This window comes from Notechis scutatus, chromosome 2, assembly GCF_049901735.1.
Source record: "Notechis scutatus isolate UNSWTSFEM ecotype Mainland chromosome 2, rNotScu1.2, whole genome shotgun sequence".
In the NCBI taxonomy this organism is placed as follows: Eukaryota; Metazoa; Chordata; class Lepidosauria; order Squamata; family Elapidae; genus Notechis; species Notechis scutatus.
Window position 1 is genome coordinate 191,168,604 of NC_142010.1, and position 18,820 is coordinate 191,187,423.

The window sequence follows — 18,820 nt, forward strand, 5'->3', positions numbered from 1 at the left end:
GTACTTCCTTTTCCCACAGAAGGAAATACCACATTTGTTAATTTTTTGTTCAATAAATGACTACAAAATCAATTTTTCATATTCTTGTTCAGTGATATCACCTTTATCTTTATAAACTGCTCGAATGAAGATAAAATGCTATGTGCATATATGTTAAAAAAGACTTTAACATAGTGAAAAAGTACTTTTTTGCACAACTATATATAGAGATTTTGCACTACTGAACTTGAACTGTACTATTCATGTGGCTGGAAACAGAGATTCAAGGCATAGGCAAACAATGCTATTTAAACTTTACATATGTAATTTATAACATTTGAAACAGACAAAGAATTCCTCTTAAGAATAGACAAATATATTTGCACAGATCTAGAGCCTACAATTATTAATTAAAACATCTCCCAGACTACTTATATTACAGCTGCAACATTTTAGACTGAGAAAATAAAATTATACGAAGAAAAAAGATATACCTTTAAGTACATAATAAAACATATATTTCACCTAATTCATTTTTAATTTCAATGGATGGACCCTGCAATGTACCATAAAGTGCGCAAATTTTGTTGTGGGTCTATTGTTGTCAAATAAAAAGGTTATGTATTTTAATTTTCACCTTTAGATGTAGTGTCTTTTCTAAGTTTGAAATCTTTCCTTCAGCTATTTTGAGCTTCCTTAGTTCTTCTGACTCTTTCAAAAAGCTCTTTGGGGACAGAGACCTTGAACGTTTCACAGGTGGTTTCTGGAGAATAAAACAAGGACATGGTTGAAGTGGTTGGAACGCTGGATTATGAAAGACATGCAAAATTAAAGAACAAGTAATTTTGAATACTAATAATGAATTATAAAAAAAAATCCTGCATGGTATACCAGAGAAATAACAAGCAGAATTACCACAGCGTTACCACTAAAGGTTTCTCTGTGACTCGTTAATGAGAATATTCATTTACATTTACATTGTTTCTTTCAGAATAATGATGTCCCATTAGGGAAGACTAAAGGGTTATAGTCTCAGAAATGCAAGAAATCTCATTACAAAGGAGGGGATAGAGGCTGATCTAATTGCTCTATAAGGGTCCAAGGTTACACTTGATAGGACAACCAGAAACAAGAGGGAAAGAGTTTTTTCCCTCTGAAATAGTTTAACACACTGTGAAGTTGAAGGAACAATATGCTTGAGGAATATAAATAAAACAGACAGTAGATCTTATACCATAATGACCATATGGTCATTAAATATAATATGCCTAACTAGAGACAAGAATATGTGTTTATATTATGTGCAGCTTCATGTAGCAATCTGGAGAAAGGATGTGTGAAACTAGCACTTAAACTGGGCAACCTTCTTGCTTGTACTATGTCAAATGTTTTTATGTAAAACAAATAAAATATACAGATTAGTTTTACTGAATTTCAGTAACTGTGATTAGTATATGGAGCAACATTTTAATCATAATACTAATCTTAAAGTTTTAATGATTTAATAAAATTGCGCAAAATATGAAGTGACATTTTGTCCATGGATTTTTTTTTAGTTAATAATAATTTTAAAAAAAAGAATTTACTTTCTTCCAAAAGTCATTACAGTTGTTCTTTTGAATAAAAGAAAAAAAAACTGAGATTGTTTAGCTTTTAATTCTGAATAGAAAAAAGGCAGAAAGTACAAACTTTTGCCCATGACAGAGATTCAGTTTTAAAATATGTTTTCTTTGAAACATTTCATGAGTACAATTTAAAGAAAAGAGGCTAATTTATTTTATCTATTAAAATAAATCACATTATGAGTCAAAGTACACAGGAATAAGAATTCCCAATATATATATTAAAAACAAAGTAAATCTGCCACATCACACCTCGATGACACGTTTGTGTCTTTGAGGGAAGAAAACAGACACAATATAGGCAGATTTACGCAGCAAAGCCCCCCTCCAGATATGTTGGACCCATAAGCACCATGGAACATAAAGGAACATATTTGGCAGGCAATAGATTGAAGAATACTTATATAAGTATTAGATATAATTCCCAGTAAATATATCCTGATAATGATGTGCAAGTTAAGAACCTGGAAGTGAAGATGGGAATGTTTGATCAGAAAAATATTGAGATTGGATTTGAGTAAGAGGAGATGTTATTCTTGTCAGGCTACAAGAATGATCTGCGAAAAGGTGATATATTGGATGTACAAAGGAAAGATGATGTTTCCATAATTAACATAGATGTAATGGTTTGTGACAAAAATCTTGAGAGATGGGATGAAGAAATGCTGCCTAGGAAACTGTCAGTTAAGAGAAGAGGTAGCCCTTGGTTTCTGCATAATGGAAAGCAAAAGACACTCAAATAGGACTTTCCCCAGCTTTTCAGGCTGTTAAGGAGATTTGAATTTTCAGACTTGCAAGATTATATTTATGAAGTCTTACAATAAAATAGAATTAGTTCCCCTAGCCATGTTTCCTATTTAGTTTACCTGAAAAGGCCGACAAACAAATAACAAAACAGAAGAGTGACTTGAATGATCTTCCTATATTAATTTACAAAGGAGACCTGTTAAAAGTTTTGAAAGACTTGCTGATTAGGGAGAATGAAAAAATGAAAAGAAATCAAGTTCTTTACGGAATATTACTTGAAGAGTTTAAAAACCAATATTGCTAAAAATAAAAAGAAGGTAAAGTTGGTTTATTTGATCAAGGTTAAAATAGTTATCTTACTGTTATACTGCTTATACTGTTACTTACTTCTATGTTTTTTTATATAATCCTTAATGGACTTTTGCTGACCAGGAGTGAAAGACAAAGTTTTAAGGATTTGTTTATAGATAAAAATGAGATATAGGATGATATAGTTTGTTTGTTGTATTTTAAGATACGGTGGAAACTTATTAAAATGGTCTATACTTCTTGTGACTAAGGGTGAAGTTCTTTCTTTCTTTCTTTCTTTCTTTCTTTCTTTCTTTCTTTCTTTCTTTCTTTCTTTCTTTCTTTCTTTCTTTCTTTCTTTCTTTCTTTCTTTCTTTCTTTCTCTTTCCTTTCCTTCCTTTTCTTTCTGTTGCTATGTTCTTTTTTCCTGCAATCTGTATCTTGTATTTTTGTCATTTATATTAATTGTTATCTGTATAATTATAGTGCTTAATAAAATCATTTTAACACAAGAAGTAAAGGAATAATTAGTCTTAGCCTTTGCCTAGATATGAAGGAGAGGAGTTTTTTTTGTCTATGCACCAAGGAAATAGAGACTAGTTATTACCTTGGGGGGAGGGGATTTCACACACACCCAAAATTCAGGCTTTTAATGCTATCCATTTCATTTCAAAAGCAGTGTGGCACAGTTATACAGAAAAGAAGTGCCTGAGAAAGAGAAGGAGTTATAATATTTTTAATAGTTAAAAGAAGGACTGCACAAGAGCACCTTGGATGCCAGTAATGCTACTACTTGTGCACATGAACAAAAGAACCACTTTCTTCTGCATACAGAACACTAGAGTGACCCTTTCCAGTATTCATCTCCATGAAGAGAAAGATAATAGGGATAGATAAAGCTTTGTGGGACAAGAAAGTCACATTTGAATCTCTACAGACTGGATTTGAAGTCCTCCTAGGTCACATTCGGCTCATAAGTTTCAGACTTTTATTATCCATAGTTGTTATTATTATTCATTACATTTTATATTACCCAATTCCCATAGATTCTACATGATCTACATGAGTATCAGGAGTTCTATTATTATGTAATTGCACTGCAGAACAATTTTTCCAAGCTGATTTACTATACTGAAATGTCACTTTATAAAATGGCACCAACATATAGGAATATCTGTAACAAATTTGGTATTTACAAATGCCCATGTAAGAGTAGATAGATAGATACATCAAGTACAAATTCTGAAGCACTTAATAAGTAATTGTTTTATTTTTATCTATCGTGAAATTGAAATTTTAGGTGATCTAGCCTTACCTCAAACTGTTAGGGCTGCTGCTTGCATTTTATTTTATTTGTTTACTTGCTGCTTATGTCAATGTTCTTGGGTGATTTACAAACATGAAGATACCAAATTCCAAATCAATTAAATGATGGGTGTCAATCTCAAGGCCTGTGGGCTGGACCAAGCCCACAGGTTGTTTAGATCTGGCCCGCAGGGCCACCCTGGAAACAGCGAAGGACTGGCCCATGGTGCCTCTGCCAGCGAAAATGGAGCTTGAGAGGGCCACCCACACCCCTCCCAAGCTCCATTTTCGCTGGCAGAGGGTTGCAGGAGGCCGTCGCAATTGAAAATGGAGCTCAGGACCCAGTTTTCTCTTGCGGAGTGCTCGGGCCACTACAGGCGCCCCAACACGAGTGACATTGAGCTGGCCATGCCCACCCTGGCCATGCCCACCCCATCCCCCCAAGGTCAAACACAACCCTGATGAAATAGAGTTTGACACCCCTCAAACTCAGGGTAATCTTGGGTCTAAACTTTGTGAATTTTTATGTAGCAAAGTGAGCATCTTAAATTTGACCCAGAAAGCAAGTGGCACTCAATGAAGCAACCTCAGTGCAGAAAATATACTACTTCTCACAATTACAGCATCTTTTTTTTATTTGAATTATGTTTGAGTATCAGGTCTCAGCAGATATTTTAATAGAATGTATTGTTGCTTTATTTGTGTTCTAATTACTGATGCAGTGAAACAAGGCATAAACTTTCAAAGGAGAATAAAAGAAAATTTCTAAGAAAATTACTGCATTTAGAATGAGTAATTAATTCTAAAAGTAAAGTAACATCATTTATATAAACTCCTAACTCAGCATTTTCACTAATTACAAACTTTTAAATCCAAACTTGATTTCTTTAACTTAACCTCAGTTTCATCTGTTTGGAAAAAAACAGACAGCCACACAAACACTATCAAGTAATAAATATTCATCTAAGAATTCTACAAAGAATTGAACTTTTAAATAATTTAATTAAATTAACAATCCTTTATCCAGTGTTTAATAAGGTAAAACTTCCTACTCCCAAAAGTTATTTTAACAAGACTTTGGCAGATAATAAAAACACTCTTCGATAAAGCTTCCAGAATTATAAGTAGCATTGACAGTTATTAAAACTGTTATTATCCAAGCCCCAGAACAAAATGTCAAACTTTGCCAGCCTCATTTTGACACAAATACACAAGGCAATAAACGCTTTCCTACCTTGTATTTTTTCCCAGCCCTAGTACTGATACAATCCAAGAAATCTCTACTGCAAAGACTATGATTTGCCAGTGAACGATTTGTTCTTTTCAATTTTTTTTGCAAAAGCTCTATTTCAGTCTTCTGAGACATTACGAGGTATTTTAGCTCTGTTAAAGAATGCTGTTGGAATTCCTAGAAAATGGAAATACAATACCTTAGAATACTGTAGGTAAAATCAATATTTGGAGTAGCATTTGCAATGACATCATGTTTACATTTTAATTAAGTACATTTAAATAACAAAAGCCAGTTGTTTGTAGAAAAGGAGGTAGGAGTGAGACTGAAATGGAGGAAATAATTAGACCCATACTAATATGTCTATATGCTACATTCAAAGACAGGACTATGGATTTTTCTTTGTACTGTACCAATTAAAACCATGAGGCCTCTACTCACAACAGTTTGGATAGTTACCTCAGGTATTTTATTTATTTAATTTCATAGTCCTCTCTCTCTCTCTCTCTCTCTCTCTCTTTATATATATATATAAATATATATATATATGTATATAAAATTATGCTAATTATAAAACCTTGATATACATTTGTTATGTCTTACCTTTCCTTGTGATAGGCAGTCTGGTTCCCATATTTACCATGATTTAGGGCATATCATTTGTGCCTATCAGGCTCTCTGCCCATGTTAATTTTTTTTTAAAAAAGATTATCCTTTTAATTAAAACATCTACAAAAGAAGCTAATGGGCTGCACAACAATGTACCAGATCCCAGTACCCATTTTTTATTCCAACTATGTCCCTGGGACTTACTTTACAAAAAAAGAAAGGATGACCACAAGCCCCACACCACTTCAAAAGGTGACCAGACAAAAGATTTGGTGGAAAAAAAAATCATTCAAATGACTATAGGGCATAGAAGGAAGCAACTCCAACAATATGTCTTCTGCTAAGTGGAATGCTGGCAATGACCACATTGCGAATGAGAAAACTCATTTTGTGAGCAGCAACAATTTTGCAAGAGAGTATCTAATATGTTCAAAATGCCAGACCTGCTGATAGAGATTACTAATTCTGCCCCTGAGGCTAAAACATATGAAGAACAGTTGCAGGAACTGGGTTGCAGGAAAATGGGGGTGGGGAGGGGAGGGGAGAGGCGGAAGGTAGATCCATTTGATATGTTTGCCATCTTCAGTTGTTTATAAAAATAATAAAGGAGGGATATAAATAAAATAAAAAACATCACGGCTAGATGATCTAATTTTATTTTTTTTAAGGGTGCATTAACAGAATCTGGCAAATCTGAAGGTACAAATCTCCCATCGCCTTTTTAACCACCTGATCAGTCATGGTGGGTTTTAAGAAGCTAGTAGTTATATATAGCTTATATAGGGACCTGGGTAGATTTGAGACAACCTCATCTAGATAGAATCTGCCTGCCTAATACATACAATCAATATTGATTACTGAGTATACCCACCAATCAGAATGTACGACTGAACGAGGCACAGGAATGGTATTTCACTGTGGGAATTTACATTCTATGGAACAATTTGCACCCCAAGCTGTTATAATCCAGGTCGTGTAGGCATATGCAGGCTTTAATAAAGTCCTTTATTGCTTTTCTATCCCACCACAAATGGCTCTTTAACGGCCAGTAAACCTCCACCTCAAACTTTCTCAAAGTCAGCCAGCCACAGTCAGGGCAACAAGTCCCACAAACTAAAGCCAATAGTCACCAGAGCTGATTCACAAGGCTAGGAGGAAGTTTGTAGTCCAAAAGCAAGGTGCAAAGTCCTCAAGGCAAGATCCATAGTCCACAAGCAAGGTCAGAGTACATGGGGCAAAACACGATCTGAAGTAGAGTTTAAAGCCGGGGAAGTGCATCCCCAAGTCACTTTATTCCTGACAAAGACACCTCCACCCCCCACCCCCGGTCTCTGATTAAATCAGTTCAAGTCAGATGTTTCTTGTGAGGAGGAGCAGGGTGGCTTCCTTGCCAGCAGCCTCACAGAACTCCTTTGAGCTTCCCTCCACTCCACTCTTCATGCCCTTGGATCGGATGAGGAAGGAAGGTGTTCCACACCAGAGGGCATCTGCTGCCTTTCATACCACTGCCTGTCTGCTGCTGATCCTCCCCTGGGTTTGTGAGGGCAGGCAACTTTCCGTCCGGTTGACTACCTCCCCCAATGCCAGAGGATCCTGGGACAGCATTGTCCTGAGCCCTGGGCTCTCCAGACATTCCACGGGAGATGTGCCATCCCCATCGGATGCTCCTGATTGCAACTCCTCCTCCTCCTCCTCCAATCCGGGATCCGATGGGGCTACGGCACAAGCTGAATATTGTCTCACAGCATTCTGAAAACTTGTTAAGATCTGGTTATTTTTGAAGCCTTTTGGAGGTAGATTACTGTTGAGAACACTGCCATGAAAAGTTGGATTAGTATTTAGTAAGAGATAATTATTTTTATTGGTTCACTATATTATATATGTTGTTTTGACTGAAGAACAATTAGAAACTTATTCATTCGTTCGTTCGTTCGTTCATTCATTCGTTCACTCATTCACTCGTTCATTCAATTTATATAGTTTTCCATCTCAAACAAGTGACTCTGGACAGCAAACTATCTTAAAATCAATTAAATCAATTAAAACACAATAGAAAAGAAAAAGAAAAGACAAGAAAAATTAATATGTATTCATTACACTTTATGGAAAACTGCATTTAAACTATCATATGTAAAAGAGATGCCTTCTTCCCATCAAAGAGAAACATAAGACAAATGCCACCCTACAGAAATAACTTTGTTGGTATGTAAACTACCCAGAAACACACTTGGATTGACTTTTTTAACCAATGGCTTTCAATTATAATTGTATTAATATCAGGTAACAGCATTTCAGATCCCCTATGGTTAATGCTCGTAGGGGCTGCCAAGCACTTTCTAGCTCTTTGTTCCAGATGGCTTTTGCCTTCTTCAGGAACTCCAACCTTTCTTTAGGATCAAATGCTTCATCCCAAAACAAGTGCTGACAGTAACTGCCAAGAAAGTGCTCCCTTAGCACAGTTTTCTGCTGGATTTCTCACTTCCACAAAACTGTTTAAAGAAAAGGATGGCAGGTTTATTGGACCGTTCCCTCTAATAGCACAGATCAAACCTATGATTTTTTTGTTGGCAGCTTCCAGTCACAGTTAAAATACATTCAGTTTTCCAACATTCCCTCTTGTCTCTCTTTAGCAGTTTTGCCCCATTGAAGAATGAAAGGAAGAACTTTTGAGATGGAACTTATCTGGATTCCTTGTATAGGAGGAACAACAGACAGATGGGGCTGTCTCAGTGCCAAGTTTGGTATACTGACTAAAGTGCTGACAAGCAACGAGGACATCTTCAGTACCAGTCCACCCATAGTAAGTGACTTTGGGTCAACCATTCTCAGCCCAACCCATTTGTTATTGTAAAGAAAATGGGAGGCAGGAGACTGAATATGTATGCCATCCTGAGTTCACCAAAAACAAAGGCAGAATAAAAATTTAATAAATAAACCAACAAATAAATACAGCATTTATGGGACATTCTTGCATATTTCCTTGCACAGTTCTATTCACAGTATTTCCATAAATTCTATCTGCTACCCACCAGTAGTTCTCAGAGGAAGGGAATAAATTTCCTAGGGGTGGGAGAGGGAAGTTGTTGTACAAGTAATGACTTAGCATATTGTGATCTTTCCTTGATGATACTTTCTGCCCTTGGCTAGATAAAACTCTGGCAGACCATATGGGGCTTAAATATTCAAACTGAAAGAGTGTCACTCAGCTTGTAATATTCAAATATAGTTCAAATTAGGCTCATCTTTTTTGGTGTGCCTTTGGTGTGACTTCCCCCAATTTTGTCTTTGGGGGAACTTCTTACTTGCTGGACAAGTTTGGCTCTATGTAAAAATATGCATTAACATTGACTTGGCACGTTGTCGCCTTTCCTTGTTGACACTTTTTAACCTTTGTACCGAGCTATTCAAATGGACAAAGCCAGGTTTCCCATCTTTTCTCTAATATAATTCCATCTCAGTCTTGGACTATTTCTATATAGTGTTTTAATATCCTATATGTCCCTCACAGGAGACTTCTTTTTAATTTTGACATGAATTGGCTGCGATCCATAAGAACAATAACTAACAGACCCCCATGTGAAAACTACGCTCATGCTCAGTTATAGAGGCTGAGTGTGCATCACATGTATTATTAAAATGCCCATTATATACCCAATGCTGATACAGTCCTAGTTGTCAGTAATTTTAATTACTTCTGTGATTATGAGATTACTGCTCTCCTTATGTGTTTCTTTTGTCAGAAACCTCTAAGAAGTTTGCAATTTTTTTATCAATAGTCATGGCTTCAAACCATTGTTTCAGTTTTTTAAATTCTTTTCCTTTTATTCACTGTATATAAGGAGCTACAGGTGAAACTCAAAAAATTAGAATATCGTGCAAAAGTTCATTTATTTCAGTAATGCAACTTAAAAGGGGAAACTAATTTATTTATTTATTTATTTATTTGATTTGCCAATTGTTTACAAGATAATAAGTATAAATGTATACATAGTTGTGAATACATGAAATGGGTACATATAAGAAAAATAAAAGAATAAGAGAAACAATAGGACAGGGACGGTAGGCACGTTGGTTATGCACGCCCCTACAGACCTCTTAGGAAAGGGGTGAGGTCAATAGTAGACAGTCTAAGGTTAAAGTTTTTGGGGTTTGGGGAAGAAACTACAGAGTCGGGTAGAGTATTCCAGACATTGACCACTCTATTGCTGAAGTCGTATTTCCTGCAATCAAGTTTGGTGCGGTTTACTTTGAGTTTGTATCTATTGTGTGCTCTTGTGTTGTTATGGTTGAAGCTGAAGTATTCATTGACAGGTAGGACATTGCAATGTATGATTTTGTATACCATGCTTAAGTCAGACCGAAGACGGCGTAATTCAAGGTTTTCAAGTTCTAGAATTTCAAGTCTGGTGGCATAAGGTATTCTACAACGAGTAGAGGAGTGGAGAACTCTTCTTGTGAAATATTTCTGGACTTTCTCAATTGTGCTAATATCAGATACGTAGTGTGGGTTCCAGACTGATGAACTGTATTCAAGTATTGGTCTAGCAAATGTTTTGTATGCTCTGGTTAGTAGTGTGATATTACCAGAGAAAAAGCTACGTAGGATTAGGTTAACAACTCTGAATGCCTTTTTGGCTATGTAGTTGCAGTGGGCTCTAGCACTTAGATCATTAGAGGTGAGTATTCCAAGGTCCTTTACAGAGCTTGAGTCATCAACAAGATCTTGACTATTCAGCTTGTATTTTATTTTCTGATTTTTTTGCCAATATGTAAGACAGAGCATTTATTTGTTGAGATTTGAAGTTGCCATTTGTTTGACCACTCTGATACATAGTCAAGATCTTTCTGTAGGGTAGCAGTATTGTCTGTGGTATTGAACAGCTTTACATCATCAGCGAAGAGAACGCAATTGCTCTTAATATGATCACAGAGGTCGTTTATGTAGAGTATGAAGAGAGTTGGTCCTAGAACACTGCCTTGGGGAACACCACTATTGACAGGTACTGGATTTGATAGTACGCTCCCGATTTTGACCATTTGTTGTCTGTTTGACAGGAATGCTTCTATCCAGTTATTCAGTTGTCCAGAGATACCATAGGATTTTATTTTTAGGAGTAGTTTGTCGTGTACCACTGAATCAAAGGCTTTACAGAAGTCTATGTAGATTGCGTCTATTGCTTTGCCCTGGTCGAGTTGTGTCGTCCATATGTTTTTGCAGTGTAAGAGTTGCAGATTACAGGATAGTTTTTTTCTGAAACCAAATTGTTTATTGAGAGTAGGTTATTTGTCTCTAAGTGAAGGATGATGGATTGGTTAATAATTGATTCCATGACTTTACAGGTGACGCAGCATAAGGAGATTGGCCTGTAATTTTCAACTAGGCTTGGGTCTCCCTTTTTGAAGATGGGGATGACTGTGGCTTGTGACCATAGGTTAGGCAAGGAGCTGGTTCTGAAAGATTTTTCAAAGATTATGCTTAGAGGTTTGGCTATGGCAGTGGATAGCTTTCTTAAGAAGTAGGCACATATTCCATCCGGTCCAATAGATAGAGATGGTTTTAGGTTGCGTAGTGCTTTTTCAACATTGTCTTCTGTGAAATCGATATGTATTAGATCATTGTTGTTATCTGTGGTACGGCTAGGAAATACTGGGCATGATCCATTGCTGTTTACAAATACTGAGCCGAAGAATGTGTTAAAGATGTTGGCTTTAATGGTGTCGTCGTTGCAGTCTTTACCATCAGGTCCTATCAAGGGAGGGATGGACCTTGAGTCTTTTAGTTTGTTGTTTACAAAATTGTAAAAAGCACGGGTGGAATTGGTGCTTAGAAGGTTTTCCTCTTGTTTAATGTGATAATTGGTGCATTCGGTCTTTATCTGGTGGCATAAATTTTGTATCGGTTTTTGAAATTGGCAACGTGACCAGATTTGTTTTTCCGCCAGAGTGATCTCTTTTTGGATTGAAGTTTCCTTATTGATATGGGTAATCTGCTTTTTTGTTTTGTTTTGGGAGTTGTTGTTGGTACATATAGTTTGATGACTCTTTTGACTTCAAGTAAAATATGTTGTAATGGTCTTCAACAGTATTGCATCCAGTGAATAGAGATTGCCAATCAAGGGATGAGAGATCGTTGTGTATAAGATCATAGTTGCCTTTTTTGAAGTTACAATTGGGAATTACATCATTGTGGTGATTTTTGTGTGGACGTATGTTGAGACAAAAGTCAATCATATTGTGGTCGCTACTGGAAAAGGGTTCTTTAGTTTGTATTCCGTAAATTAAATTCAAACTATTGCAGAAGATGAGATCGAGGCAGTTGTTTAGTCTAGTGTTGTTGGTTACTAGTTGTTCCAGTCCCAGATTTGTAGTGGCATTGTAGAAGGTTGTGTGTATGATTTCAGTTGTACAATCATTTAGGGTCCAGTCAATATGAGGTAGATTGAAATCACCAAGAAAGATAAAGGGTATGGGCAGGATGCAGCCCATGTTAGTAATGTATTTAGCTTGTTTACATGTTCGATGTCATAATCAGGTGCTCTGTAACATAGTAAGAATCGAATTGTGATATTTAAGGATAGTTCACAGATGATGGTCTCAGGAAGAGCAAGCTCCTGGGTAACTTGGATATTTTTAGATGTAAGGATTTTTATAGAGGGTAGCAACACCACCTCCTCGACGATTTTCACGATCTGATCGGTAAACATGATAGTCTCTTACTGTGGTAATGGAGTCGGGAGAGATGCATTGAGCCATGTTTCACAGACAAATATAATGTCAAAGTTAGCCATATTTAGGAGGATGAGAAATTCAGGTATTTTATTCACGAGGCTTCTTGCATTGAGTAGTTTGCATTTAAGGCCGGCAGTAGTTGGAATTGAGGTAGTTGGGGCGTGCGTGCCTAGTCTTGGGTGATGGTGGATCGGTTGAGGTAGGGTTGTGGTTGAGGGTAAAAGCTGAGTATTGGGTTGCGTGGCTTACTTTTGATACAGTCAGCATGGTAGTCAATGTACAGGTCCTTCTCTCCATTGTCTATATAGGAGATAGACTCATTACATGCAAAGCAAGATAATTCCAGCTGTGATTTGTCATAATTGAGATGATTATGGCTTACAGCTCATGAAAACCCCAAATCCACAATCTCAGAAAATTAGAATATTACATGCAATCAGTAAAACAAGGATTGTACATAGAACAATATCAGACCTCTGAAAAGTATAAGCATGCATACGTACTCAGTACTTGGTTTGGGCCCCTTTTGCAGCAATGACTGCCTCAATGCAGAATGGCATGGAAGCTATCAGCCTGTGGCACTGCTGAGGTGTTATGGAAGACCAGGATGCTTCAATAGCGGCCTTCAGCTCTTCTGCATTGTTCAGTCTCATGTCTCTCATCTTTCTCTTGGCAATGCCCCATAGATTCTCTGTGGGGTTCAGGTCAGGCGAGTTTGCTGGCCAATCAAGCACAGTAATCCCATGGTCATTGAACCAGGTTTTGGTGCTTTTGGCAGTGTGGGCAGGTGCCAAGTCCTGCTAGAAAATGAAGTCAGCATCCCCATAAAGCTCGTCTGTGGAAGGAAGCATGAAGTGCTCCAAAATCTCCTGGTAGACGGCTGCGTTGACCCTGGACTTAATGAAGCACAGTAGACCAACACCAGCAGATGACATGGCTCCCCAAATCAACACAGACAGTGGAAACTTCACACTGGACTTCAAGCATCTTGCAGCGTGTGCCTCTCCAATCTTCCTCCAGATTCTGGGTCCTTGGTTTCCAAATGAGATGCAAAAGTTGCTCTCATCAGAAAAGAGGACCACTGAGCAACAGACCAGTTCTGTTTTTCTTTAGCCAGGTAAGACGCTTCTGACATTGTTTATTGTTCAGGAGCAGCTTGACAAGAGGAATACGACATTTGAGGCCCATGTCCAGGATCCGTCTGTGTGTGGTGGCTCTTGATGCACTGACTCCAGCCTCAGTCCACTCCTTGTGAAAGTCCCCAACACTTTTGAATGGCCTTTTCCTGACAATCCTCTCCAGGCTGCGGTCATCCCTGCTGCTTGTGCACCTTTTTCTTCCACACTTTTCCCTTCCACATAACTTTCTATTAATGTGCTTTGATACAGCACTTTGGGAACATCCAACTTCTTTTGCAATTACCTTTTGAGGCTTTCCCTCCTTATGGAGGGTGTCAATGAGGGTTTTCTGCACAACTGTCAGGTCAGCAGTCTTTCCCATGATTGTGATTCCTACTGAACCAGACTGAGAGACCATTTAAAGGCTCAGGAACCCTTTGCAGGTGTTATGGCTTAATTAGCTGATTAGAGTGGGACACTTTGAGCCTAGAATATTGAACCTTTTCACAATATTTTAATTTTCTGAGATTATGGATTTGGGGTTTTCATGAGCTGTAAGCCATAATCACCTCAATTATGACACACCATGGCTTAAACTATCTTGCTTTGCATGTAATGAGTCCATCTCATATATTAGTTTCACCTTTTAAGTTGCATTACTGAAATAAATGAACGTTTGCACGATATTCTAATTTTTTGAGTTTCACCTGTATCTTTGGAACATCCTGCTGCCAGAGGTGAGACTTGGCCTTCAGAAGGGTATTAAAACTTGACTTTTCTGGCTAACATGGGGCTCTGATGAAGATGCTCTACACTGGAAATGGTTAATGGAATAAGAAAGAAGACGCCACCCTCATTCTCTTAACTCTTTGTCTTTATTTAATTCTTACCAGTTTTAATTATTTTTATATTTATTCTTTTATCACTCTGTAAGCTGCCCAAAGTTGCTTTAATGGTGAGAGGGGAGGCATTTAATAAATAAGAATAAATGAATTCATTGATGAAGGATTATAAAATAAAAAAATAAAAAGTCAGAAAGTGACAGAGATTGCTCTACTCAAGCATGAGAGGGGTTCTTCCCAGGAAGGTAAAGGTACAGGAGTCCCTGCAGGTTTTACTCCACTAGTTGTAACCAATTTTAGGGGGCAGTGATAATCTCTGTTCCTTTAACCATTGAGCCAGCCCGAGGAGGTAGAAGGGACAAAAATATTGCCTCTTTTCTGATATACTAAGTCACAGCTGGGAGGGCAAGGGAGGCCTGATGGAAGACATTTCATCAGATACAATAAATAAATAAATGGCAATCAAAGGAGAAACATAGTATCCTACAGCAACTATGACCAGGAAGGTGGAGGAAAAGTAAGTGATACTTTCAGACTTGGAGAGGAAAAATAAAGTCAAACATGAAAAACATAATACATAAATATCTCTGAGCAAAAGGTCTATGAGCAAAATGCCACATTCATTCAGAAAAATAACAAGAAAAGAGATAAAATTTCTTTTCTCTGAAGAAGGCCATTCATCTTTTTTACATATGGCTTTATTCTTGACCACAATAAAGTATCTATAGTATCCAAATGTGTCTGAGAATCTTCTACCATGTAAGTTAAAAGTTGAATAACATGTTAAAGATTTGGAGATCGGAGAGTGTCCTGCTGTGAAATTTCAAAAGTAGGAGGTATCGTGTAACCATACAAATATTGACCAATGAAGCAAGGCTGGGGAAGAGTAAATGACAAATTCAAGTGTACTGAATTCATAAATTTGGAATACAGTGGAAAGACTTGGGAGACTCCAGACACTAACTGCCTTTCAGGCAGCAATTATTCTACTGCCTCTATTAATTGCTTCTCTGTTGTTATACAATCACAATCTAGAGCTTACATTCTAGGAAACCCTGGCTACTTTCTTCAGCCTTCTGTCATTAATTCTGTATTGTCACCTACATTAAGTCTTCAGCTCTTTTGCATATGGAAATCTTCTAAGCTCCACTGAAAAAAACTTGAAACATAGATCTAAGAAAATCCTAAGCGCTGCTAACTGCATTGCCTGAATGAGTAATCAGAAGGCTCTCAAATAATTTTGGCTGAAAGCATGAAATACTTCATAGGGCGGTAAATTTTGCTCCCTCTTTCCATATGCAGCAAATTAAAATCTAACTAATGCATGATAAAGCAATATAATAGCTAGCTTTGTTTAAGAAGTTAGACTGGACAACCTTAACATTTCTTCCAGTGTAATGACTTAGAACATTGTACAAAACTATAGCATACAGTAATAGCTCAAAATGACAGCTGGTTTCATTACAGAATGTTCCATTTGTTCTTATATTTATTGTTTCCTAACATGTTCAGTTTTATTAGTCAGATACACCGAAATGTGCAAATTACTCCTGTTGAAATGAAATCTTGTACAATTTTGGGGTAAACCAGGAATTCTGGTTATGTATTATCATCTCTATACATTAGAAACTCAATCATACTGAAACAAATTCACTAAAGTGTGGTTTTCAATCTGCTAACTATGCATTCCATAATGGCCTGTAATTATTAAAAACTGACAAGAGCGCTACGCCACCTGTGTTTATGTGAAGCCAGGTAATGAAAAAAACAACAACACTGTCATCACCTTTCAATTCCTGATTGCATTATCAAAACTGTAGCTGAGTTTGGCATCTGGGTGTGACCTTGTTAACTGCTAGGGTAATTAAATTTATTCTATTGGGAAAAGGGATGATAAATTATTAGCAAGAAGATTTTGTTCACATTTTATTAAATTGGCCTGTCAAAGGGTTGGCCAAATTATCAAGGGCCTCATTTATTGGAGGCCAGCCATATTGCCACATCTGTTACAATTATTTATAATTTCAGCAGTTGAAAACCAACTGAGTTAGGCATCCGCCATGTAAAGTAATTTACAAATTATCTGATGAGGGTTTTTGCTACTCCCTCATTTCTCGCCAGCAGAAAGCCGTGCTGTAATTACAGAACACGATTAGGTTCTTTGGGGAACTTATCTTGCACTCGTAGCCTGGGTAAGATGTCGCAAGAACATATGGAGGAACTTGTGCTGCTGCTCCCTGAAGCTCGTGACCCGCCTGCTGCTGAGCCCTTGAGTTGCATTTGAATGAGAGCGCCATGGCTAATGTTCTACACATGCACCATTTATGCCACAAAACAAATCGGATCACTGTTAATTATGAAGCTGCTATAATCAGGCCTTCACATCTGTGTAATGTGAAGCGCAGTAGGCTGTATTCCAATAATGTAGGACTACCTTTGGGTCGCAAATTGTGAGCCATATTGCCTCAGTAGTAGTTACTGCATTCAAAGCAACTCCTTTGATAAAAGCTCATCACAGGCATATTTTTATCCAGAAATGTTTTTTAACACAAGCTCCTCTTTATCGGCTATTGACCAGAACAGCTAAAGCATATGGCACAAGTTCATTAATGAACGAGAGCACACAGCACTCTAATTTAATGAAACCACTTGAGCCATAAAAATCAGGTCTACTTAATTCTCCCCCACCTTCTTTTTCCTTCCTCTTTTGCATCTATTCAAAACTCATAATAGGATATTGTCAGTGATCCTATAAAGATATGGATTATATGTCCTTATCTTTGTCAAAGCAATTATTAAGAGATAACATAATTTGGGTAAAACAGTGACAAAAAAATTAAGAATAAAAAACAAAAACAAATAATTTTTCCACAAAATTATACATACATTTTTAGACACGCATATATGAATTATTAGGGCATATCATTTGTATTTTAAAGATTACATGTTAGCAGCTGCTGTCTAACACAAAACTGCTATTTATTCAGTGAAAGATCTTCCTGTGAAAAGCAGCTAGACAAGCTGTACCCAGATGGCAAAGCAGCTACAGTTTAATTAAGCCACTAAAAGCCGTTCAGTTTTCAGTAAGGGTAATGTAATTTTGAATAATTGTAGGGGGAAAATTACTACAACGTTCTTAAGTTTTATTATGGTAGCACGAATACTGCCAGTATTGAGTAGTTAAAGTTGAGTTGCTGTTCCTATTATAAAGCTTGCACTTTTCTTCTTTTCTTTCTTTTTCCCTTTGCTTGGAGGAAAGAGTTCCTTGATTACCTGGTTTTCTAAGTGAATAAAATCAGTCTAAGGTTTCTGGATGCCATACTTTATATATGATTTGGAAACTGAACTTTTTCCAGGATAGCATTTTCACTTTCCTTCTTTCCTTCCTTCATGTATCAATTTAAAAACACCAAAATAAAAACAATTTTAGTATACCTCAAAACATTTACATATTCATTCTTTAATGGAAAAATGTTATATTTCCTGATTTATTGCCAAAATTACATACTGAAAATATATATCCTGAAAAATACTACAAGATGTTGAATGTTAGGTTACTAGTAATATTTAAATACCAAAAAGTGCTCATTAAACAAAAATTTTTGAAAGTCATGAGCATTTCAAATAAATGCTTCTAATTATGACATGATTAAATTAAAAAAGGAATATAATGCTAAAGGCAGTTATATGTTACACTAAAAAACCATTACCAAGCAACATTTCTCATTGATAGATATCCTTATACAGAGAATCACTAATTGTTAATTTTCACTGAAAATAATCTGAAATGTTCAAAATGCCTCTGGCATATTTTAATTTACTTACATAATCTAGAAATCACTGGCATAAAACAATCAAAAGTAAGCCTATTATGAATGTACAATGTTGATATTTACTTGGGAAAAAAACTAGGAATATTTTTGGATTTGTCCATAAATTGTCAATATTTAGCTATATTTTTATGTGTTCAGGTATAAACCCATTTCAACTAACTTTTGAATCAATACGAAGTTTATGTAAAATTATTTTTTCTGAATTATTTCTTTATATATTTATTATTTCTTTATAATTATATCATATGCAATTTTGTATGCATGTTTTATGTTAAAATTATAGTTAACCTTTTTATAAACCTGTCTACTTTTAACAGTATTGTAGCATATTTTGTTTTTCCCCTGCAATCAAATACATTTTAACTCCTGACAATTTCCTAGAAAGATCCCTTCTTGGCAACACTTTTGGAAGTCGTTTCCATTGCCTGTTTCATAAGGATGAGGGAGAATGACTGGCCCAAGGTTATCCAGCTGACTCACAGGTCTCCTAGTTTCTAGCCCAGTGCTTTTAACCTCT

At 36.5% G+C, this 18,820-nt stretch overlaps 1 protein-coding gene across 1 annotated transcript in view; it reads right to left on the bottom strand.

Annotated features, from left to right (window-relative positions):
* The window catches only part of CNTLN (centlein), a 197,859-nt gene that overhangs the window by 100,486 nt on the left and 78,553 nt on the right, over positions 1-18,820 (bottom strand). The window contains exons 9-10 of the mRNA XM_087957652.1: positions 5,176-5,349; positions 617-742 (exon numbers count right to left, since the gene is read on the bottom strand). Coding sequence (XP_087813778.1) covers positions 617-742; positions 5,176-5,349 — 300 coding nt within the window. The remainder of the gene's footprint in view (positions 1-616; positions 743-5,175; positions 5,350-18,820) is intronic.